Source organism: Rhipicephalus microplus, chromosome 8 (assembly GCF_043290135.1).
Source record: "Rhipicephalus microplus isolate Deutch F79 chromosome 8, USDA_Rmic, whole genome shotgun sequence".
Classification (NCBI taxonomy): Eukaryota; Metazoa; Arthropoda; class Arachnida; order Ixodida; family Ixodidae; genus Rhipicephalus; species Rhipicephalus microplus.
In genome coordinates this window covers 23,711,437-23,737,757 of record NC_134707.1, presented here as the reverse complement: position 1 = coordinate 23,737,757, position 26,321 = coordinate 23,711,437, and the positions used below count along the sequence as shown (strand labels likewise).

The following is a 26,321-nucleotide window of genomic DNA, read 5'->3' as shown; positions in this document are numbered from 1 at the left end:
GCAAGGAAGGCCTGGCTTGTTTTAGAGTAGCTCAAAGAAAAGTCGCGGTGTGTTGAGAGCAATCCAGCATGTCAGAGTTCTCCCGAAATTTCGCATTTATGAAAGATGCGTGGTGTAGCAGAACATGTTTGCTGAAAGAAGAGGAGGAGAAGGGGCGAAGAGGAAAAAAAACACTAATAGGCTACACGTTGCGGACACTGATGGACCAGCAAAGCTGGCGGCATTCCCTTCACCAGGCTATCACATTTTAATGCTTTACAAGTCTTTCAGGTATGTTGTATCCCTGCTCTTTCTGAAAATTTAATGTGGCAGTATATCAAGCAAATTCATGACCTCAAAGTATAATATACCAGTGGTGTACCTGTGGTGACGTGCATTCCAAATGTTTGGCTAACTCCTGCCTTCTTTTTTTTTTACCGGATGTTTCGTGTAGTATGATTTAGTATCTAATTTTTGCGGCGCATGCCCGCTGATGGTGCCCAGAGTTGTCACGGTTTTGATTGACTGATTGATTGATTTGTGGGGTTTAACGTCCTAAAACCACCATTTGATTATGAAAGACGCCGTAATGGAGGGCTCCGGAAATTTTGACCACCTGGGGTTCTTTAACGTGCACCCAAATCTGAGTACACGGGCCTACAACATTTTCGCCTCCATCGGAAATGCAGCCGCCGCAGCCGGGAATCGAACCCGTGACCTGCGGGTCAGCAGCCGAGTACCTTAGCCACTAGACCACCGCGGCGGGGCCAGAGTTGTCACGGATCCCTCGATTAAGAACGGCTGCGACTCCTAAAACAAAATTACGGGGATCTTAGCCAGTTCTCAGACCGACTTGATGCCTGTGCTGTAGAATTAGCCTAAAAAGCATCAACAATAATATAGGTGAAAAATAAAGAGGAAAATAAAAAATAGAAAGTAAATAAAAAAGCTAACGTAAACGTGGCACTGTTTGACGTGTTTAATAAAGACCAGCTCTTCACGAAGGCGCTTTGAAAGCCTTCCAGGCCGAGGACTGTCTCCGCCAGTGGCTAAGGGGCAGGCTATTTTTGCTGACCCTTATCGCTCTGGCCTCAGACATATCGAAAACGGTTAGCAACAATAGCAGTCGTTCAGTGCCAGTCGTTCTAGTATGTGCGCCCCACGAATCTTCATTGACGTCGCCCTTAACCGCTTTACCCGTGGAACGTCACATGGGGTCTTGGTCTACGTCTAACCAGGTGAACTCAGAAGAGCAGTTGAGCTTACATTAAAACCAAGTTGAAACACTTTAAGGCAGACGTTTTACCACTGATAATCGGTCAGAGGTACCCACATATACCGGACAATCAAAGAACCCAAACAACTCGAGGTTTCAGTTTAGTTGTCAGGGGTTCTTTATAATTTTTTCTTGAGAGCTTCTCGAAGACACATATTCTTCCCATATCATAAGACTTACCAACCATAACAGTCGGCGTTAAATGTTCACAGAATGCACGCTTGTACAGTGTACGAAAAAATACGCGTGTAACGCCTTTTTTGGGGGAAGCGCAGCCGGACTCGTTCATCCCTCTAGTAGTCCCCCTACCGGCGCACGCAAACTGACATAGCTGATTCCGGGCTTTGTAGAGCCCATTCGAACGAGCAAGCGCCGTTAGTTCACACACAAGGGTGCGCCGAACCATTATAGCAATCTCCGTCGACCAGCTGGACGAACCAGCTTGGAAATCGGAATTCCAACATCGTTGTTGTTGCTGGTTTTCTTCTTATAAGGCTTTCGCCTTCAGCTCGTTTCCTGGTCTTCGCGTCGACTGCCCCCTCCCCCTTCCAACTTTATCGTGCAAGGCCACATTCCCGAACGGGGCAATTTCGATTCGGCGAAAGCCGTTGGTGGGCTGACCCGTCTTCCTCTCCTGGAAGCTCGAGCAACAACAACTTCCGGCTAACGGTGCACTCCTCCACGGGATTCTTCGATACCTCAACACTCCAGCAGCGCGCAAGCCGACAATGTGTCTGTGTAGCTTTTTAAAGCGATAGAAAGTCAGAGCTGGTTTTCGCTTTCTCTGAACGTTGCCTCCACCGATGAAAGTTGGGCAATAAGTGTCGATCGTGGAGGCCGGGGAGAGAGGACGCGAGGTACTGAAGCGAGATTAAACGGACATAAAAGCTGGCGGGCAGAATCTCATCCACGTGCCACAGCGCTGCTTCGATCTTCAGTTGGGTTTTGACGGCGCAGCCACCACTGTAAAGAAAAAAAAATCAAATCCGCAGTGGCGAGTATAGTTCAGACTCCATATTTGCCACTTGCTTCCGCATTGAACATGTCGTGAAAATATCATATATTTCCTGGCTCCAGAATCCCTTCGAGCGACTCCGGAGGCAGGATTGTGTGCTGCGGTTCGGTCAGCGATTGTCTTCTCGCTTTGATTGCCCTACGTCTGAAGGGAGGTGGCTTTTTAGAGCTGGCAGTGGCCTCCTGCCCACTGGGTGGTGATGATACTAGTGTAAGGCTTAACGGCGGGGCGCCGATAGCACCGCACCAAGCTCGCCGTCCAGCAGTGTTCAGCCATGAATGCGTGGCCGCGCTTTTACACTCACCCTTTCCCGACGACTCTTTTCCTCTCTTTATTACATGTCTCTCTCAGACTCGTCGCCGCTTGCATGCTACCTAGCGGCTCGTAGTTTTTCTTTCCTTTCTTGGTGTTCTGAGTGGCGCTGCTAACTCCTCGCGCTCCGTCGGTTAACGCCACGAGCCATCGTAAGTTTCAAACGCTCAAACGGGTTTGGCCGATCGAACCCCAAACTCGCCTTGGAAGCGCGCCTTCGCCTTTACACCACCGAAGCGCGTAGGTGCGGAATTGCCCGCACAGTGGTGTTATTGCCCCAGGAAATATAGTTAACTCTTTTCCTTCGCTCAAAAGTAACCGGTTTTTTTTTTTTTCGCCTATTGGTGTTCAAATGTGCGCACCTCTGTCGATAAAATAGAGGGTGGTGACCTTGAGAACTTGTTTTTATAGCCGACATTGGGTGTGACGTGCAGCGATGCTCGAGTTCAGAGGAAATAAATGCGGAATTAGACTTGAGGTGTGGCGCGACTTTTCAGAGTTACTACCATTTCTTCGTGGGTTTGTCCATGACGCATGGTTAGACGCTTTCTTAGACTTGCCTTCAACAGTTAGAGATAGAAAAAAACGGCAGTTCGGTTCCTTACATTGGCAGCGGAGAAACAAATATGGCACTATTATTCTCTGAACGTCGTGTGCTCGAAAGCTATCTATCCTATGTTTCTCGGGAATTCATAGATCATCATTTCGATACAGGCGAAAATGTTCGGGGCTCGTATAGTTAGATTGTATGAAAGGGCCCCAGGAGGTCTAAATATCCGGAGCCCTTTACTACGGTATCTATCATAATTATATTTTGGTTTAAGGAAGTTAAACCGAAGCAACCATGAACAGATTGAACAGACATTACTCTTACTTCTTCTCGCCTATGATCACTCCTCCTGGACAACCATATGGCCATTGACTTGGAGTCTACCTGAAACGGCAAGTCACGTTTCCCAACAAGGCAGAAGTTTAGGTGAATATGGAGGCTAAAAGCGATATACATACGGGAACAAAGCATGTCATTAAATGTCATGTTTCCTCAAGTGAGCTTGTCTTCGTCAAAGCAGCGGCCGACCAGTGTGGTAATGCCATACGCATGCCCGTCAGCGATTCAAAATCTTGAATTCGCAAAACAAAAACTAGAATGAAGAGCACTGGCAAGATAACTGGGAGGTAGCGTCAGGCTCACCAGCGCTTTGTTTCCCTTCATCTGGTTGGCTGGTTCAAATTGCTGGAGTCACCAATGAACCACCCTCAAATCACACCAAAAGCACAGACGCACCACTCTTACCATGTTCAGACCACATCAAATGCCACTGGCTATTCGAGTTAAGAATGAATTACTGCAAACAGTGAAATACTTGCGCCTGCTTTAGAAATAGATCATTCTCTAGTCGCTCAAAACAGGGACAGTTTGATATAGCAACAGTCCTTTTCACGTCCTCTCAGGAAGCATCAATTACTGCCAGATTTACCCATGCCCGTAATGCCACCGTACTCTCCTCTTATTCCGCCATGGAGATGTTCTCAAGAAGCCTATGTTGGGGGGATAGGTGGTGATACATTGAAAATCTAAAACTACGTCTAAATGCACGACAGGAAGAAGGATGTTAATCTGCGCTGGTCCCATCGACATCTTTCTACTTGTGCCCAGTATGTAGGCATAGGTTTATGTTTTCCTTGGACATTTTCTCTAGTTTTCTTGAAGGAACTAAATGTACCATAGAGCAGTATGCTGTGAAAACTGCATTTTCAATATCGATGCTGTTCTAGCAAAAAGTAAGATATGGAGACATTAGGTTATGTATACACTGCAGGGCGAGCATGTTCTCTCTTCGCCCTCTTCTTTGATTTCATGTTCTGCCAGAGTCATAAAAAGTGGAGAGTCACGAATAGATAGGCAAGGAATGCAAAGAAAGACAAAATAATAAAAAGAGAGCGAAGTAAACAGAAGAGTTAAAGACAAAAAAGACATGAAAACAGAGTAGAGTGAAAAAGAAAGAGCGAAAGAAATACAATGCTAATTAGAAGCAAAGAAGGGTGCCCATCTCTGCATAGTAAAAGGCTCCTAAGCCTGTATAGTTTCCCCAGCTGCAGGCGATGGATTCGTGCGTCAATGTGCCAAAAAGCTTCGCGTGACTTGATTTGCCGCTTTCGTTTCTTTTTCTTACGTATGCCTCTCAGTTGCTCCCAAACGAATGCGCCCGCGTCAACATCTACGCAACAGCATTTCAGTTTGCATTTCAGTCTAATTTGCAATTAATCAAGCGTATGAGACGGTTGGGATCGGTTCAGATGAAAACTGAGTCAGATTTCCGTCACTTTGAATTCAAACGCTTGAATACACATGCACACTTCGCCTTTGTAATTTATTACAAATCCTGTCTGATTTCACGTAGTGAACATTGGAACAGTGAAGCGCCCGGAAGAAATCAGTAGTAAGCATATTGTCACGGGGTTATGACGTCGACGAAGGTAGCCAGCCGGCTGGATGCTCAGATAAAAACTGTTTATTGGGCCGAACTCGAACTTGTGGCCGGTAAACTAAAAGTCAGATTAATAGCGGTGAACAGAGCGTCGGCCATCGATCAACTGACCAGTGGTCGTCATCATATATACATGTGCCGTCGCGTCATTATATATACATGTGCCGTCGAATATTCCAGCATTGTCACTAGTGGTCACGTAGGTTTCAGAATAATCTGCATTATTCGTGAAATGGACGTCAGAACAATCCAGTACAGTCCTGAAGCTTCTAGATCACTACAGGGGCGCCTTGCACTGAGAGTTACTGACAGTGTGATAGACCGGCCACACAACTCAGAAAAGAATGTGTCAATATGTACATATGCATCTCATAAGTGACGATTCATAACCGGGCTCAGGCACTGGCTATCATCAACAGAAATCACCTTTTGAGGTTAAGGCCTTTTCCCGTCAAAATAAAGAACCAATCATGAATACCCTCCCAGACCGCAGAAAATCCAGTTTACCACTGTAGCCCTACTCTTCAAAGGGAGGTGTGGGGTACTTTGCAACTATAAAGACATCGCATTATTGTGGGTCATATGCAATGCATTGATAAAATACCCGGAATGGAACTCAGGTTTCTTGGGCCTTCATTCGTTTCCACATCAATTCGACCGATATGAAGGCGATGCTATTGAGCAACGGCTTAAGAGGTGTATGACCTATATTTGAGGAATTCATAACCAGATAGGACCATGGGGTGGTCATCGCATTAGGACGACGTCCGGTTTGCCAGTGCAGTTTTTTTTTTTGTTAATTTGATTACCGACTTGTCTCCTTGCTAACACTAAACGAGGGACTTATAAATACGCTCCGACTGATCTTCAGTGAATGCTGCTTGTATATACGTGGTGTAGAGCATTCCAGTCCTCTCACGTTGGCTCGGAGGTCAGCCTCTTCAAGAAACCTGATGGAACGATGTCGCTCCGCACATCTGTCATCTTTCGGCCGATAACACTCCGTCCTATCGCTAAAGTCGGAGGCACTTAGCACCGCTTTTGGCCGGCAACTCCGGAAATGGTTGCTCCATACAGGCTCCGGCCTACATTCGGATCAACTTCTATTGCTGCTTTATTTTGGAATCCCGCCAAAAATAATCTTGGCATCTAATATTGGAACGACACCTTCAGCACAGCTTTCCGACATTTGTTTAAAGCTAACGTTCTTATGCATAAAACGATTAGCACACTTTGGTTGTTGCAGCGCTCCTGAGACTAGTAAAAAAATAAAGAAGCCATGGGCAAGCATTGTCCTTTGCTTTTCAATTCATTGTTTTGGCCTGGTGAGCGTTGCAACAACCACGAACGAACGCACGTCAACTAGCTCAAGTTTCAATTCTCATGCAGATCATCACACATCATTTTGTGTACATGCTTTGTTTTTGCACTTCGTTTCACATCTCGAGACATTTCATTGTTCACGCTCACGCTATAGTTCTTGAGCATGCCAGCGTATTAGAAGTCCTCTACAACAGCCTTCGTGCCCATTTGGTTATTTCCCATCACACTAGCGATGCTAGTGCTTCATTCCAGAAACATCTCGTCTTAGGCGATGTGAACTCACTTTGAAGTGTCTTTTGAAGACGATAGTCCTTCTTGGGATACTTTGACGCAAAAAGTTATGTCTGTCTGTATGCCGACTTCTGTTTGCCACCCAAAACGGCTTGTGTTTAGAAAGAAATGTTCAACGATTTCGAGTACTTTGTACTCAACTATAGAGCACCAAGCAGTCCCACTTGTCTCTTATTCATGGAGAAAGAAAAAGTTTTAGCCTTGTATTGTTTGCCTTTCATTTTAAAATTTAACGACATTTGCAGCACCCACCAATATTTCTCTGGTTTCTTTATTCATACTTGAGCGTAGTATCGAATAAAAGCAAATGTTGCGCATATCTGAGCCTGATCATCAACACGTCAATATACTGTGGCATGTTTCTTTATACTATAATAGTCATACATCAGTAATTCCGAGGAACGTAGCGTTTATTACGCTAAATTGACAACTCAATGCTATGCACGAAAAGGTGGGTGTTTCCAGCGCTTTGCTAAGACGATACGGTGGTGCACCTACCCGCTGCGTGCATCAAGGCACATTAACGCAGCGCCTCCAGAATACATTCACCTATTTTCTCGCGCAGATCATCAAACAAGTATTCTATTCACTCCTTCCAGATCTACAGATACAAGACTATCGTCATTCAACGACATTTTGAGTGAAACGTGCAGAAATGACACCAATTTTTCATGTGAACTTTAAGAGTGTATGCGTTCGAACTTGTTGGTTTTGTATGAAATCTGCCTTGACGAGCTGCCCCATGGCAAGCTTTTTTCTCCAAAACCGTTCGTGTCGCTTGGGCTAATTGTTTCATCGTTGGCAAGGTTTCCATGCAATGTGCCATCGTATGGAAAGTTTCTTTCATTTATCAGGCCTTCAAGGACTGCAACTATATATCCCCCCACTTACAACTTGCAGCCGTTTAACCATAGATATCTGCTGTAGCGTTGCGGACTTGTGTCCGCGTGCTTGCAAACTCGTTCACTTCAAACACATTCAATAAGTTTCATGCTGTTCGCCTCACTTCAGCCGATGTCCGAGTCCAGGAAACAAAATGACGCCTTGTAAAAATGTTGGCGTGCATAGGCGTCGACAGGAGCTGAAAAAGGGGCACTTGCCCCCCTCAGGCTTCACAGCTCTTGCTTCTTATTGAAGCCAAAGAAGCCTCCCCACTCCCCAACCAACCTGAAAGCTGATATCGCACCCCCCTCCTAAGATTGAACACTGCTGATGGGCATGTTAGTTTGCAGATCGAAGCGAAATATGAAAAAGTACTTCGCCACCACTGGCTACACAAAATCAGTGATAAGCTGTACTGCAACTGAATTTTGATAAAATATGAAGAAAAGATCTCAGTACCAAGCTTATGGGACATTATTATTTCTGCATGATAATTAAGGAGATAAATACTTGTTTTTATCTAGAAGCCGGGCTGTTTCTTGTTCTAAATCATGTGCGGACTAAAAGGCATATTACCACGATTCGTAGAACTTTCGGTGAAAATGTACGTGGCAGCTATTTTATAACTTTTTAGGTATTGATGTGATCTTGCCGGTCCTTTTACGACATTTTGTTAGCAACCCAAGCCACATTAACGAGCTATTCAAAGAAAACACTTTATGTCATGATCGCCCACTGTATTCACATTGACCATGCAACACATATAAGTGGTGCTCTGAGGCCTTATATTGAACTTTGCTTGAAGGATTGATGGGTATGTGAGGTTTAACGTTCCAAAACCACCATATGATAATGGGACACACTGTAGTGGAAGGCTCCGGAAGTATCACCCACCTGGTGTTCTTTAACGTGCACCCCAATCTGAGCACATGAGGGTACAGCACCAACTCCTTCATCGAAAACGCATCCGCCGCAGGCGAGATTCGATCCCACGACCTGCAGTTGAGCAGCCGAGTACCTTAGCCACTAGACTAAGACGACGGGGCCTTGCTAGAACGATTCCTAATTTATTATTACATGTGTAAGAAGTCTCACACAACGAGTTCTTTCGATTAAGTGGGCCAGATGATTACAAGTTCTTCGGAAGCTGCCTCAGATGCAGTTGTCTACTTCCTGCATTTACTTGGTCGGAATGGTAGGAGGTGGATCAATTGGTACCCTAATCTCTTGCAGAAGCAAGAGCCAATAACTTATTTTGGTGGAGATATACTTCAGATAGCGTCAGTGACACCTTCACAATCCATGTGTTTCTCAGAATATTTTGCAAGAGCTGTTATTACCACTTTTCCAAATGGTCAAGTCTTTAGATCTTCATATAAGTGTAGACTCTGCACTGTAGAGCACTCGGGTTGAAAAAAGGAAGAATAATATTGAGCCTCCTTATGCTTTCTCTTGCAAGCATAAGAAGGCTAGGAAACACACACCCACAGGAAGAATGCTTATCCTATATGCCCCTCTTGTTTTAGCCGTCTTGTCAGTCTGGCTACAGGGTCGTGCCCTACATACATAACGAAGTGACTAGAGTGTTTCACTTGGCATGAAGGGCTTACCCACCTCCACAGCCTGTACTCAACAAGCCCCTAGCACTTTCCATGTAGCTACTCCAGGGCACATACTTTAGAAGTATTGCGCTTTTCCACGAGACTTATCCTGACATCTTCCCGAACGACCTGTGCTCCTCATGGGGCGAGACAGGCTTATTAGAGCATTTCTTCTTCACGTGGAAAGCCATGGACTCAAGCTTTACCTTGTAGGAGTGAGAGACGCTTCTACACAGCCCCACTCCCAATGATCAGATAACGGCTGTCCAGCGCACTCGCGAATTGTCCGGCAGGCTCAACTTGCTCATCCCCTCGTGAGACTGAGCCGAGGTCGCAAACTGCAAGACAAAATGAAGTTGTTTCCCTTCTTTCCTTCCTTCCTTCCTTGCTTCCTTCCTTCCTTCCTTCCTTCCTTCCTTCCTTCCTTCCTTCCTTCCTTCCTTCCTTCCTTCCTTTCTCAGTGTCGAACTAGCTTGCCCAAATCGAAGCACTCATCAGTGATATTCCATGTTTTCATTATTATCAAAAGTAGCAGAAGAACCAGGGTATATAATGGTTATTATGCTAGCTATAACTTGATTGCGGCGTCCAAGTGTTTCTCTAACCTTCGCTTGAAACTGGAAAATGTTCACTAAGCAGAACTGAAGTAAATAAACGTGTAAACAAGTTACGCAATGAGCGAGGGGAAGACTCCGTTTTACGTCATTCTGCTGCCGATTTCAACGGGACCCACGCTGACCCCGCAGAACCAGGGCACCGTTATCTCGCGAACGCATTTAGAGGTCACGCTCCTTGGGGCACCGTAAACGATCGGGTGCTAAGTGAGAGGAGACGTCCTGAAGAGGGGCAGCTGCTGGGTAACCAGAAGGGAAAACCGTTGGCTCGGGCAAAGTTTGGCATGCCTGTAAATCATATTGCTCCTTACGAACGTCTTCCTGCACTATTCTTATATTTTCAATACATTGTTGTGCGGATCATGACGATACCCGTAACTAACGTTAATGAGATAGGCATACCGTCACACCAAGATGTACTGTAGAACAAAAGTTCTTACTGAAAGTGCTCAATCCTGGTGCGCATATCAACATATCAGCAAATGTTATACTTCTCTTGTAAGACTGCCTTGACGAGATCAGAGCCGCAGGAGCAGCGTCTACTTACACAGGGGGCACGTGGAGAGGCACAGGCCTGTGGAGTCTTAAGTTCAGGACTTCAGCATAAAGGAATATCTCTCACCGTGTTTCATGTAAAAGTTATTGTTCTCTGTATATCTCTCAACAAACCTGGCGGGGAGATGAAGTCTTAGCGCTTGGATTAACCCACGCTCGTGATCATGTTGCTTCTTGCAAAAAATTAACCTAGTATTTTTAGGCTGGAGCCATGTTGAACAATGCGTAAATGTATTCGACTTCAAGGAAACGATTGTGGCCAGTGCGAAATTAAGAAAATCATAACGCCAGAAATCCTGCACTATTCAAGTAAAGCGCCAATTTATTTCGGCTATTTGTTTGTTGTGTCCTCTTTGGGGCTGATCTTTTTAGGTTCCGTCCGGTGACACTCGCTTGGGAGAATGCACTGACAAGTCCCTCAACATTATCTCATATAATGTTTGGCTTTTTACTCGTACTTTCTATAGGTTTACGCGATGCCGGAATAGTCGACAATGATCTCTAACTGAAGTAATATCCCGTGTTTGCTGCACTCGCTACTGCCAGCTGCTGTTCACCTACTGTGTTGGCCAAGTAAGGGTACAAGTGTTGGATAATGTATGCGTTAACGTCACGTACCGCTTTTATAACCGCGACATTGTCGTTATTCGACCTGGATTCAGTGTCGACCTTCAATAGACGCATTGCCGACATAACACCCTCGCCGTCTATAACGGAAAACGTTGGCCTTCCAATGTCACTTCTCGCGTCGCCCGTCTTGGTGACGCGCGGGCGACACTGGTGTGCAAGGACAGAGAAACGCCTTGATCCTCACGCGCAGCGCCATCACTGCGAAAAAATAGTGCCGCAAGCCATGCCGGATAATGGCACGGCAGTGACGGTTATTAGCGCCCGACTCATCTCTTTCACCTTCTCTCACTTCCATCAGTTTTCACGCCTCAAGAGCCGACGAAACTGCGTACGCAGACCGCGCAAGAAGGGATTGCTGACGCCAGAAAGCGTGTCGACCTTGCCATAGCGGCGGTATCAGACCTGCCTTCTTTCGCCTATGATGATTTATTTCTTTTCTCCGTGCGTAACGGACGAAGGAGCTTCTCTTTTGCGTAACGGCGCGTAACGGTGAATAGGATGCCCTTCTACCGGCTTCTCGCATAGGCGTTTTTCTTGGTTGTCTGCGATCTCGCCAGCCTTCTTTTTTTGTTTTCGTTTTTGTTGATCGCTTCTCCCATTGTGCCACGATTAGGCTCGCTTTTCAAGGATAAGCATCTACGCGGCAGGACAAACACGTAATTTCGCCCTATACGCAGAAGCAGCTCACGCTCGTGAGTCCCCGAAATTTGTCACGCCTTTGACACGGCTTCTCCTGCATCGGGACACCGCGAGAGAGCTGCCAACTGGTACGTGCATTACAAGCCGTTTCCTTTTGTCATGTGCTTCTAAGCGATCACATTGCGAGACACTGCAATGACCAGCCAGTTCTATATGGACGCTTCGCAGAACTTTTCTCGTCATTCTTGCGGTTCCCAGAGGTCCGTTCGTCTAGCTTTGTGTTATTGGTTATGGTGCTAGGGCACTGATCTGGAGGCCGCGGATTTGATCCCTTCTGCACTGGTCGAATGTTGATCGAGGCGAAATAATTTATGCTCGTGTACCATACCATGCCAGTACACCTTGAAGAACACCAGGAGCCCTCTATTAGTCCGGAGCCCTCTATTTTGGCTGCCCCTATATCACCATATCACAATTTTTGTGTGGAATTCCCGGTATATGGTTATGAGTTGTTGGTTCGTTTCGTTTTGGAATTTCCTCACTATCTTAAATCATAAATTCTCATTGAAGATGCAGCCGGTAGGCTAGTGATAAAATGTTCTTCTTCTGGTCTTGGCTTCTAATCTACTTTTTCCACGCATATGTACTAGCGGCGTGTTTTCACTTTGACTCCCATTTTTCTTTCGAATCCGATTTACCCTTGGTGTGTGGTCATGTCTAGCGAAACTTTCTTTCTGAAGCTGTGTGTTATCTGAGCATCTCAGGCACCTCTAATCAAAACAACTTCATGAGAGCTTGTAGATTTAAACAAACGTGGTGAACAATGAACGTCACTGAAACGTCGTTGCAAGAGGGCATTTATTCTAGCGAGATAACGCAAAAACAATCTTCGGGGAAGGCAGGTTCTCCCATTGAAACTTCGAATCCAATGGCGTTTCTTGGTCAACAATTTTTTTTACAAGTTTAGATCTGTCTCTCGACCCCAAAATGACAACATAGTTGCGCCTGGGGTCGCACACTTGACCCGATATTTTTATCTGTTCCAGTATAGAACTGTATAACAAACATCGTGATAGAGACGTGAACCGGGACCAGAGGACATACCACCCCGTGGTTAATCCGACAGCTATCGGCGGGTGTGTTTTACGACCATTCGACGCCAGATAACATCGCAAATCTGCCGCAAGGAAGTGGCAGATCGTAGAATGTTGTTTATCTAGTTCTGTTAAACCACACAGACCGGGGGTAACCTTGTCAACAACGCCGGCAATAAACATGTTTACAGGGTTAAAAGCTGCACGCGGCGAAGAACTGCAGGAAAAAAAGGCAATCGTTTGCCGGCGTGTATTCGGCTGCAATAGGCTACCGTTATTCGCAGCCAAATACACGTCTATTTTGTGACCTCACATGAGCAGGTAGTTGTGTTACGCGCATACAGTCAAAGATGCAGATCTGTAAACAAAATTTACGATCCTAAGCTCTGTGCACAACGCGTCGTTCATGCCAGAAATTTCGGGTCACTGGCAACGTGAATCAGGCGCTTAAAGTGGATCATAGATTTTTTTTTCTCAATGCTATGGTTTTACAATAAAATTCACATGTGCAGTTATCAAAATTACGAAACGTGTAAGTAAAAAAATATGTTCATTTAGAAGGATAAAAGCTCATACGCAACTAAAGAGTGAATTTGGAAGCTGACACTTTGCGCTGGGAGCTCACTCGGGGACAGACTCGCTAAACCTTTCCTCAAGCTGTACCACTCGCACTAAGACTCATTAAAAGTTTTCTGAATAGAACTTATTCAGATTCAGACTCACGGCTTCATTTTAAAAGACCTAACTTTTGTTCTTCTTGGGGCCCTTGGTCTGGTTCCTTAAAGTACGCGTTTTCAGTGGTTCCATACAGTAAGGAAGTTTTATTGAAATAGATTACTCACAAAGGCGATTTCTTACAAAACCTTCCCGTGAAAGGGCATCCAGGCGGGAGGTTTCAAATTCAGGCACTTTCCTTCGTAACTCACGCTGATCAGTGAATGCTAATCTGGCGTATGAACGCTGGCGCGTTGAAGTACAGGTTAGTAGACGTCGGTACAGGTGAGCGTAAGCGCGAGCCAATAGAACGTTGCGTGGTAGGTATGAATAATGATTGATGACTGATACGTCGGGTTTAACGTCCCGAAACCACCGTATGATTCTCAGAGACGCCGAAGTGGAGGGCTACGGGAATTTCGACCACATGTGTTTTTTTTCTTCTAACGTGCACCCAAATCTGAGCACATGGGTCTGCAGCACGAGTGGTAGAAATGCTCGAGTAGGTAGGACTACAGGTTGGTAAAAAATTGTGCCCACTGGCATTCACTTATGAAAACTACTTTGCGTTCAGGGCTCACTCGGGCGTAGACTTACCGAAAGTTTCCTCAACCGGACTCGCTCCGACTCAGACTCACAACCGCCCCGCCACGGTGGTCTAGTGGCTAAGGTACTCGGCTGCTGACCCGCAGGTCGCGGGATCAAATCCCGGCTGTGGCGGCTGCATTTCCGATGGAGGCGGAAATGTTGTAGGCCCATGCACTCAGATTTGGGTGCACGTTAAAGAACCCCAGGAGGTCGAAATTTCCGGAGCCCTCCACTACGGCGTCTCTCATGATCATATGGTGGTTTTGGCACGTTAAACCCCACAAATCAATCAATCAATCAGACTCACAACCAGATCGAAGTCTCGGTGACTCGACTCATGAGTGAGACTGCTGACCATGGGCTTAGCGTCACTGCAGCTCGCTAAACACACGTACGCAGAATACGATCGTAACTAGGTCACTGGTTGCAAAATACGCGCTCGCATTCAAGCCTATTGTCATTAAAATTTGTATGAATTGATTGGTCGCACTCTGCTGCGACAACTGATGTGCTAATCACATTAAGATTGTTCACTCGGGAAACGATATTCAAACACTGCAGAGCTTGCGCAGTCATGGGCCACCTTCTCCCAAGACGGCATGCCGGATAGTCGGGAAAAAAAACGAGTTTCAATGCCCTCTCCTGAAGAGAGATACTTTCAAAAGGTGCCTGTGTCAGTCTGCAGATATCGAGATCGCTCTAACCTTCATTGCGCCAAGGCATCTTGACAAAACGGAAAGGGTCATCACTCATCTCCCAAGGCGGAGTTAGTTTCCATTACACTCAAATTACGTGAAATTATGATGTTTAAAGTAATTGTTGATGCTTTGCAGATCCGCTTATGTCTTGTGTAAGTCAAACCACGAGATTGGTGTGTATGCATTTTTTAATTGTCAAGTAATCTATAACTTGCGTACTTTACACGGCAACCAGTCACTTCGAGCAACTTGTTCTGTAATATACATAGGTACCACACAGCAGGGTCATTTTTACGTACGAGAAGCAGTGGTAAATGCAACTAGTGATTTGGCACAATCACCTAAGCATGTCTACTTAGGGTAATCAAAATCTCCACAATCTTTTGAGAAAACGTAGACTTTTCATGCTAATCTAGGAAGAAAAATCAAACCCTATTGAGATAACTGTATATTTCTGTTTGCATCATTGAAGGAAGTGCTCTTCACCGTCTCAATGAACTGGATCTGTCATGGGCAGTTTGGCACTTTCCCGTTGAATACGCTGGGCTGTCTTTTGGTATGCCCCTCACGACAGCATACTACAGTGACAACGTTTCGCGTAGTAGAGATGCAAGTTAACAAGTACACTCTTGGCTACTTAAGACAAGTTGTTCTGTTCATAAATGCCCAATACTTTTTGCACATGACACATGTACTGTATACATTTAGTCTGAATGACTACGCAAACGTCCCAGTTGAAAAAACCAACAAAATATGTTTGGCGTGTTCTGGTGTGTCTTGGTGTAGCCACCAGAACAGAGTGGTGCGTTCTGGTGTAGACACCAGTTTGGTGGGCTGGGTTGTGGTGAGAACATCACACAGGGATGGTATGTTCTGGTGGGACTTGTTTGCGAAACAGAAGGCCAGTGTACCAAAGAAGTGTCCTAAATGATGGATTCTCCTATATTTTTAGCGATTAATTGGCAGATGGCTTAATCGACGTCAGAGTAAAATATCATTTAGTTCAATGCTTTAGCAGTATATCACTACTTGGGATTCATCAAAAGTCGTTAAAGAATGATCGTACTGACGCACTGGGCCCTATTCAGTCTAGATAAAAAATACCAATTCTTGAATCTTTAACTTCCTGACAGAGAGCTCCACAGCCCTCTCATTCATCGACGTATCAGCGTTTCTCAACCTTGCGGTGAATGTGTCATCATAGGACAAAGGTTGTGGTTCTCTTGCCAACGCAAGCGACTAATTCATTTGCACAATCAGCTTTGGGGATGTCACGAGCATGACGCAAGGTTACGGGGACAGATACTACAAGGGTCACATAGATTCGTCTCGGCGTGACAACGCAATTAACACCGATCGTGCCGATGGACCCGGTACGGCAACCTTCAAAGCAGCTGTCACTGAAGTCACGTTTTCGGCACCTTGCCGCTCGAACCATCGACTGCTGCGGTTGCTCACAAAACAACCCGAGTTTACTATGAAAGCCAAGGGCGGAAAAAATTGCTTCATTAGTTTGTGGGCATAATCGAGGTTTCCGTTCAAGATTATGTTTAGTCTTTTGAAGTGCCCTATTGCTCACTCATCTATAAGAGCCTTTAAATCACTTCGACTTCAATGTCGAGCGAGGGATTTCTTTGTCGCCTTCACTACCCATAGCGCGGGCGCTATATGTTCCACTCACCCTAACTTTTTCCTAAAGTAAGTGTACAATGTTGGCACTCTGCATGTGGCCTATCAAGATCACGTGATGTTCAGCTACAGGCTGTTACTTCTGCTTGCCCAGTCGAAAACTAACACAGAAAGTGGAATCCGTTGATCACGCACGATATGGAGATGTGTTAACGGGCGCACGACTGCATGGTAAAATTTGCACTCCTCGTCCATTGGCCAATGGAACTATTATTTCCACATTACCTAACGCGAACAGGTTGCTCACGTTATGAATTGTGCCGGAAACTTCGTAAACACCAAGAGAGAGAGAGATATAGTGATGGGCTATTTCTTCGTACTTTCAGAGCCAGTTTAGGGGTTATTTAGGCATGCGCAGCTAGGTCCTCTGGAAACGCTTTGTGGTAACCTGTGGGCTTTCGATAGCACCACATCTCTTTTTGCACAGCCTCTGTGATCGGGCCACTGTGGAAAAAGCAATGTTGCAATGTGATGACGTAATAGCAACGTCATGATGACGTCACAATACCAATGCTTTGTGACATCATCCGGTGAAATTTTTTTCATCACTCGAGCGTGCAGGCACTGTAGCAGGCAGTCAATTTTCGCGTTTGATGAGGTATCTAAATATTTTGTCTCAATTAAACTATCCATTATTTGCAGTTCTACCACAGCCGAACAATGGTGTTAAGAAAAGTTAGGACTCACTGAGCGCGATGTGGTTAGTTTCACACTATCTACAGTTTCACACTAACACTAATTAGTCACCACACTAACTCGTAGTTAGTGTGATGGACTACTTCCTTGCAGCGCAAGCTCCCACTTTTCAAAAGACTGCACTATTAGTAAATGGACTAGTAAAGAGATGAGTACATACACATTGCTACAATAGACAAGACTTTATTTACCACTTTAGACTTGTGCGCGCGCCTGCAATTGACTGGTAAGCTCTGTCGCTGAGGTTTAGGAACACACAGATGGCCCAAAAGATTCCAGCAGTAATTAGTTTTAATGTTTCTTTGAAACAATCTGAAAATGCTCCAGAATCCAAAGCAGGTCGATCTTCATTCCATATTGACACTCGAACAAAGTTACCTGTGGAACACTATCAATTGCTACATCCGAAATTCTGCGCGTGATGCATTAAAAATACGCAAATATCCAATTATCTTCTTACCCACCTATGAAAGAAAATAACCACTCTATGTCCGGCATCTGCAATATATGAGCCGCTATTTAAAACACAGCCAGTAGCTCCGTAATTGCACGGCTTTGGTGATATAATCACAATGTGGAGCGAGAATAGCCGTCAACTAATCAATAATAATAATTCACTGCTGTCCCGGACACCTGCACAAAATTGAGATAGCAGTCTTTAGGCGATGGCAAATAATTCTCTCAATTACGCTGATGCAATGAACAAAAGAAACTGACGAAATTGAATTCGAGTAATGGTGGCTTCCGAAAAAAAAGGGAGGGAATGCATGTGGTCATCTGAACTGTCCCACTCCGAACTTTCTAATCAATCAGGTGCACATTCACTCCAGCCTTACAGTGCCAAAAAAGGCAATGCCAGGTGTAACGACGTCAGCGTTTTCCTACCAGTCGAGAAGCCGTGAATACCAAGTGTGACATAGCTCCCACACGTTGCCTAAGAGACATCTGAGCTGGCTTTATGAGTTTCGCTAAGTATAATTACGCGCCTCATCTTGAGACATATCCGGGGGTGGTATTGAGCGTCATTAAAGAGTGTTTCGATTAAGATTGGCGTTAAGCTTCCAGATCTGAAGAAAAAACATTAAAACTGGTATTGCTTGCTACCTGGGCCTTGTAGTTTACGTGTCATACCTCAGTAGCTTGCTGCCTTTAAAACGATATAATCACCTCGGTGAAAAACGTTGGCGAGTTCGCATAACAGCGTACCCATCTCACCATTGCTCTAATACAGCAATTTACTGTGTAACAAAGCACCCTGTTCATACACTCCGTCAGTGTTTTATTGCTGCGAAAGGAGGGTATGTTAAACATCGTGGATGCTTTCCGGTTAGAATATAAGCACGTGCACGTAAACAAACGCATATCAAAACCTTTTATTTTTTTCGAAGCGGCATTCTTTATCTCAAGGGAATAGCAGTGAGATATTATCTGAAAGAATAAAACTGAATCAAGGCATGCAAGATAGATAGGGGATTGATGGGTGAGTTGTTTATCATTGGGCCTTTGTCATGCAGTGTCTGTAAAGTTGGCTGAGGACGACTACGATGACGGCGATTATGATGATGATGATGATGATGATGATAAAACAGGAAATGTTCAGCTGTTTCAGTGTGTATTAACATTGTGCTATGATAGCCAGAAAACCATTTCTGCATCGAGGTGAAGGGTCAAATTAACCGGAAAATGTAACGAAACATGGCTCTACACATCACCTTGACGTTTTCACACCACCCGTCAAGCCAGTGACCTAATTACCATATCCTCAAAATGAAATATTGTATTGACTATCATAATGGACTCTTCAACACAGCAGAGGAATCAGGGCTAATTGAATCAAATTTAACACGTGCGTACTCCTGTACCAGATTATTTACTCTAATCTCCTATTCCTGCACCAGTGCGTCTTATCTTGCATTTTGGCGCGAAAGCCGAGAGTATCTTACCGTTAGTTGTCCATTCGAGTCATTAACTTCTAGTTAATTAACATAGGTTTGAACGAATAAGAACAGATTTCTTTCACAGCCTAGAAAGAGTTGTTTCGTTCTATGGCTGCAACTCCCTAGTCCGAATGCTTTAAGAAAAGCTACTGTGGCATGACAACAAGTAAAATTTTGTATACAACAGCTACATATGGCGCCGTACAAAAACTGCATGAATTTAGACGACTTGGTACGCACCTAAATATCTAGCAGGAAGGATTGGCAGGCAAGCCTTATGGTTTTCTTCTTGCGGTTTTCTAGACATTCCAAATGGTGGCGTCCAAGAAGATGGCCACGGGCAATGACTTCGTATCCTTGGTGCATTTTCCGATTGAAAGTGCTGGGGCTGTTATTAAAGCAACCGCCCTTTCTTTCCCTCAATTTCTTCGCACACAAAGTAAAACCGGACGTTAGGTGACTTCTGCGCAGCGGGAGCACCTGTACTAAATCTAAAGGCGGACATCGCTACATGCCCATACGCTTGCCGCTACGAGTCGCTCCCAAGGCATAAATCAAGCGCCACCCCCGAAGCCGCAAACCACACGTGCGAAGCCAATTGCTCCCGTAGATTAGAAAAAAAGAACTTTGAGCACTGTCATTGCAGGTGCGTGCTCACGGACCCGCAACCTCTTTCAAGAGACATCTTCGCTTTTATTTCAGTTTCAAAGCTTGTGGGACAGCACAAACTTTTCAGTTTTTTTTTTTCTGGGTGAACACTCATAAAGAGGACCTGCGTTTGAATTAAGTTCGTAAACGGAACGCGACGTGGTAGCGATTAAAGCATCTTTGATTATACCGCCCCAGGCTTAACGCCGGTCGCTCCTGGCTGTTGGGACTCGGGTGATAAATGAGCCTCTAATGAGTGCTACAGTCTATACACTGGTCCACCGGTCAGCCCCTTAGGCTCTGCCCCGTATCCTCCCCTGCGACTTTGATGCAGCTGAGGCAATCTGGTCACGCAGTACTGGTTGCTCCGAGTGACCAATTATGAGGGATGTACGATTGGCTAACGTGCTCTTTGGGAACATCTTGGCGCTAGAACCACGACAGGAATGGCGGCTGGTCATGCTGTTTCATTTATAACGTATTCACATGCACTATGCACTGCGTACACTTCCTGTCGTTTTAACGTATTTCCAACGTTCTATGAATATGTTCTGAGAAGACTCAAGCAGTGAATATACTTGTGAAATTCTAATAAAAGAGGTCAGGGTGACTGGTCTCGTTTTAGGCGCACTAAAGTTGCGAAATATCATTTTTCCTGTGTAACACAGCTTGTTATTTCGTTTTTAGGAGATTAACCATGCGGCACAACATCGCCAACACGTCTCCACGTCTCCCTGCTTTTGGTTATAGTTTATTAAATGTTTTCAGTGTAAAGTTTGATCACTAATGCTGTAGCACCGTTCATTGCACGAATTACTTTATCCTTAGTTGCGAGAACAGTGATTTGTAACTGAATGGGCGCATGTTATGTGTCGTTCTGTTACGGAGACAAACCAACACTGGTGAATTCGTCTCAGCAGTTGTTCTGTGTTCTTTCTTTCTTTCTTCCTCTTGCCTTCTCCCAGACAATTGAAGCTCTGTTTTAATGAGATAAGTCTACTGCAATACCGACCTCACTGTGGAAATTTAGTGGATATAGCGTTCAGTCAAAACTTCATGATAGGCAGAAGGTTACGTTTGAAAGCTTTACTCCATTTGAATGATAGTATTGGCAAGACGTGTGTTAGGGCAAATCGGTTCTAACTTGATGCGAAAGAAACCGACACTCAATCTATAGGAGCGCCTGTCCCGTGTTACTCTTGTCCATGCCCGCAATTCAAAGTGCCCGCTCGTTTCGCATGAGATGATCTTAGCATGTGACCACCTATGCTGCTGCAGCATATAGAAAGCCATTCGTGGGACTTGTTCCTGAAACAGCTATGTATTCACCTCAATAAGTGCGCAACCAAACACAGTACGACATCAAAATACTCTCATGACATTTATTTAGCAGTCACTGGAAAGGGCTTCCTCTTTATAAATACGCACAAACATTTGGAATGAAAACAACTTCAAGAACGCACGCGAGATATACACAATAGACAATATATTGTATAGTTTTGACAAGAAAAAATGGCAATCACAGCATGCCTGACGCGTGATGAGACAACCCTGTGAAACATTAAATGGCGTGCGTGTCCTCTGAATTCATTCACGGTGAATAAAACGTGATTTTGGCACTAGCGCTTCGTAATTCTTCTTCACACCGCGATAAAGCACATTCTAGACCTTTCTGTCACATGTGAAAGTATGGTAGTTAGAATCGCAGTGAATCATGTTCAACAAGGGATATAGAATACGTTGCCTGCAGCCGAACATCGAATGTTTTTTATGAGATCACGTGGTTCGATCTAAAGCAATGAATGATCAGACGAAAGTGCAAAACAGCAACACGGGCTCAGTTGAAGGTATTATCAATGCAGTTTAAAACGGCAATCAGTCTCTTTCCCGAATTGAAGCACATTATGAACAACTGGAGGTTGTAACATCAGTTACAGTTTGCAAGAAATCCTCGACTGGAAATGATTGGCAGTCGAGTCTTGCGGTATTGCCATTTATGCCTTGTTAAACAAGCAGACGTAAATGTGCTGACGTTGCAAGGTTTTTAGTTATAGTTAAGCACAAACCAAGCTAGGCAATAATTTCTTCAGCTAGTTGACGATGTGTCGTCGTTTGCACGAGTGTGTAAAGACCATCTTCGTGATTCTCCAACTGGGTTGAATTTTCTTTAATGCAGCAATTTTCGATATGGCCTTTTCACGAAAAAAAAAGCGGAGGCTTACGTAAACTAGCATCAAAAAGTATTGGCTTTAAAATTAGCAAACAGTTATTGATCCCAGCAGTTGCGGGAATAGTAAGTTCTATGTCAACTTTTATTACAGAGCTAAAGTTAGCGGACGCGCCTGTGTTGTCCACCGAAAATGTTTCGCTGCAATCTAGTGATCCGATACTCTGGTGCCCTGTAAATTGTTTTTTATATTTTGAATGTTCCAGCCAACATGCTTTGACATTAATAGCTTAGGAACATCTGTAGCCCGTCTCATTCACTTACAGAGCTTTAGATATTTTGTATTATTCGCATTTGGTATGCAGACACATGCTCCAGTCTCATGTGGCTAATAAACATGGTAAAAAGCATTTGATTATTTCTATTATTCTCTTCTTAAAAATTTTAAAAAATTGTTAACGATACAGGCTCGAGTGATCACCATCACCCCACAATCAATGCCACCGGAGCTAAGGTTTCAAGGACATTACTTTCCTTCGTCGGGGTCACAACATTTGGCTTGATATCGTTCCTCCATCAATCACTTCTCAGCGCCCCCTGTCTCTCAATGCTAAAATGCCCTAACTTACAAATGAGGCATAAGCTACTTCACTATATGGCTCAAATGATATCCCGAGCTGCAGAATCACTATATCATTTCGAAAAAAATGACAGAAAAAGCTCAAAATATCATATCACTTAGAATACTCGGAACGTTCGACTTTGATGAGAATTTGATTTGTTACGCCATCATTTTTTGAAGAAATCGATGGCAAAGTTTCCTTCCTACCAAAGCTTCTTTCAACTACTTTTATGTGTCATCCCATCAATTGACTCCAACCTTTACAGTGTGCACAAAGCTTTTAGAACGATCACCTTTGTACTTGTCAGTTGAGGAACAACTTCATTGCCCGCATTGCATCCCGTGCTTGACATTGCTCTCCGCAAACAAAAAAGGTGCTTAGGGAGCTTCACTGCGTAATCTGTCTATTACACGGCGCTTGTCGAAAGACGAATCAAAAATGACTGCTGTAAGTGAACATGAACATGGTCGTTCCTCCCGCCAATCGGCATAGCCAAAACTTTCACATAAGAACACATAAAATCAAGCACGGCTCACCACAATATTCATCCAACTGCATTCAGAAAGCGTCACCATCTTTCACTACCTTAGTGCTGATCTATCTGAGTCTTTGAACACATTTAGCGACTGCGGGTCTGCACTGGCTATGATGGAGTGCCTGAAAACACAATCATTACGATGCCGGTAGTACAGCTAGGCGCAATACACCAAATGTTTGTCATCGAGGAAACACTCATAACACATACGTGCAGGTCCCCCATTCTTGTTCCAGTGGTATAACAGCAATTGTTACCTCACTACAGTGTCTCTGGTTCAACGAACCCAAACGTTCCACACACTCGCATTCCCCAGATTTATATACACACAGTTAGGCCAAGGAATCTTTCGTCACAGTTTCGAAAATATCACTCCACAAAAGTTACAGTACATGTAGCATTGCTTGTCGCACCAGTCCGAACATCCGAGGCACAGTTCACTGCTCTTCCGTAGGCACAGGAATTGTCACAACATGAATCTGCCTCCAGCCTTATCTACCGTTCACAGCACATCACAAACACCACAGAGGGCATTACGGCATGTCTCCATCGAAAAGAAGAGCATTGGCACGAACGGGTCTTCATCCTCTCTGTCACTCTCAGATGGACAACGAGGGCCTCTTCTTTCCGTTTCGATTGGACTTTTGTGACTTGCCGAAAACAATGCCGATCATCTTGGACACTGTCATGGCGGCACCCGCCTTTCGGCGTATTGGCAGAGTCCTAAGAGCCTGCAACGCTCTCGTTTCGCGTATCAAACTCTGGAAGGCGAGCGACACACCCACGTAGTTCTCGGCCGCTGACACCTCGTAGAACTGCGTACATAAAACAATAAAATATAGATCCTACTCCTACTTGCCATCTTTGTTTACTGTGTTAGGTTTATCATGTTGTAACATGGCACCAGGATTCTTTTGACGAAAGTGCATTAGAGCAATCAACAAGCAACAAAACGCGTAATCTGCTTAAGCGTTAAGAAAACAACAGTCACCACGACGCATCGCCCCTATGTGACAAAGCGCACCGAAAGAAATTTGAGAAATCGTTCAACATATCAACGCACACTTCTAAGAGTTACACCTGATGTGAGTACGGTGGTAAGTGAATTATGCTGGCAAGCAGCCGACTGTCTAAATCAACTGTTGAAAAAAAGAGCTTTCTACTTATGGAATACAGAGCTGAAAACACGGACATAGACACGTATTAGACACAACAGGCACTGGAAATCGGGAACACTTCCCTGAAAGCACAGGCACCAAGGTATATTCCAAATACAGCAGCGCGTATTCTGTCCCATATTCATCATGGTTCCTATGCATTGAATAATACTTTTCTAAAAGTCGACCATTAACCAACTCGCGCAACCAAAGTTCGGCATATCACAGGAGAGTCTGGTTGATACAATACCGAATAATACCTTTTTGGCCTGGTATATACTCCTTCTTTTTATTCCCGGACAACGCCTTTAGAAAAATTCATTTAGCCGCTTTTAATACTATCAAGCTTCGGCCCGAAATTCGACAATATGACGGCAACAGCGGTTTTTGGTAGATATCTTTAAAAAATATATAATTATTCATCAGTAAACCAGCTGAAAGTACATAACAGGTCGTATTCGGGACGTTGTAGGACCGCTAAGGCCACATGCAGCAGCTGGTTATGCAGCGCAGACATCGCTTACAAGTGCGGCTGCTATGCGCAACAAAGAAACAAATAAATTGCTGCACAAATCAACCTGCTACTTCAATGTTGCTCAATAAAAGGAAGTTACCGATGTAGTATCTACATCTACCACTTCTTTTACCATCTTTGGTTATTACGATTCTTGCATAATACACTTTCTTTTCCGGTTCCCGTTTAAAATGCATCTACGAGATTCTACTGCACATAGTTCGCACTGCCCTAGGTTTGACGCTAGATGAAGAATAGCGAGTGGAAAGTGTAGGCTAGCATAAGCAAAGACATGATGACACACTACAATAAACATGACGATGCACTTAGTTGGGCTACTCGGTAGTGACTGTGCTTTCATATATTATGATTTGTGGGGTTTAACGTCCCAAAACCACCATATCATTATAAGAGACGCCGTAGTGGAGGACTCCGGAAATTTTGACCACCTGGGGTTCTTTAACGTGGACCCAAATCTGAGCACACGGGCCTCGACATTTCCGCCTCCATCGGAAATGCGTGCTTTCATGTATTAGCGAACGTTCACGAAGACTACATACAACGACACAAGACAACTTCTGAACTTCAAGCGAATCGAAGCGTAGTGAATTTTCTCTGTCACTCGAGGTAGCTTGGCGTGTTTTTGCTTTGGTATTCTGGATGCTTTCACTGTACAAGAGAGAGAGAGAGATAAAGATACAAGGAAAGGCAGGGAGGTTAACCAGACGCACATCCGGTTTGCTACCCTGCAACTGCACAAGAATGCTGTGCATCAAGGTTACCTGGCAGTGGAAGTGAAGAGATGCTTCGTGGCCATCATCCACTCCGACTTGACGGCAGTGCTCGAGGTCTCGCTTGTTGCCGAGCAGAATCATAGGCGCCGAACGAGCACCACGCACGGCAACGAGCGTCTCGAGTAGGGCCCGCGCGTGGTCAAAGCTGGAGCGCTCGCAGATGCTGTACACCAGCACGAACGCGTCGGCCCACGTGATGTGGTCGTACAGGCAGCCCGTCACCTGCGGCAAGAAAAGACACATCGGGGTCTGTCAGACTGAGCGTGAAGTTCTAGGCTCAATTCAGAAGCTTACACAAGCAGATGTACGGTTCTTTACGGGACAAGTGGTGAGTAAAGCCAGCAAGCCCGCGTCAGCCAACGACATTCTTTTCAGAGGGCCATGCCCAGCTCGCTTCTCCGTTCGACTCTTTGAGCAGTGGCCATTCAGCTTTTGAGGGATAATCATCAACAACATAAAAGTGCAACCAGATGACACGTTGACTTAGCTGGGAGACGTTGATGTTTAAAAAACTTGCTTAAAGCTCACCGAATACGTGGACTTTGGAATAGAACAGGGCAGCGGTCATGCATCTCCTTTACATGGTTTACCAGACTAGTAAGTATTAATTTGTGATTGTAAGTGCTTTCGTGTGCGCGTTCATTGCCTGTGCATTCGGCGCGCTTCGATTATTCAAAAATAAAAAAGGCAATGCTGCAGTCAAGAGCTCTCGCATGATGGAGCTCTCAAAAGCAAATCGCAGTCGATTGCACCGACCTACGTCGACTGCATCCAATGGAGGACTGTCTGTCTGGCGATCCTGCTTTGATGATTTGGTTACTAAACGGTATAGCCGTCATCAGTCTACACAAGGATAGGAGC

At 44.8% G+C, this 26,321-nt stretch overlaps 1 protein-coding gene across 2 annotated transcripts in view; it reads right to left on the bottom strand.

Moving 5' to 3' along the window:
• Positions 1 to 21,038: 21,038 nt before the first annotated feature.
• Positions 21,039 to 26,321, bottom strand: part of LOC119164279 (ras-related and estrogen-regulated growth inhibitor-like protein) — a 66,303-nt gene continuing 61,020 nt past the window's right edge. For both annotated transcript variants that reach the window (XM_075871314.1, XM_037416425.2), the window contains exons 5-6: positions 25,449 to 25,682; positions 21,039 to 23,810 (exon numbers count right to left, since the gene is read on the bottom strand). In XM_075871314.1, coding sequence (XP_075727429.1) covers positions 23,595 to 23,810; positions 25,449 to 25,682 — 450 coding nt within the window. In that variant the 3' untranslated portion in view covers positions 21,039 to 23,594. The remainder of the gene's footprint in view (positions 23,811 to 25,448; positions 25,683 to 26,321) is intronic.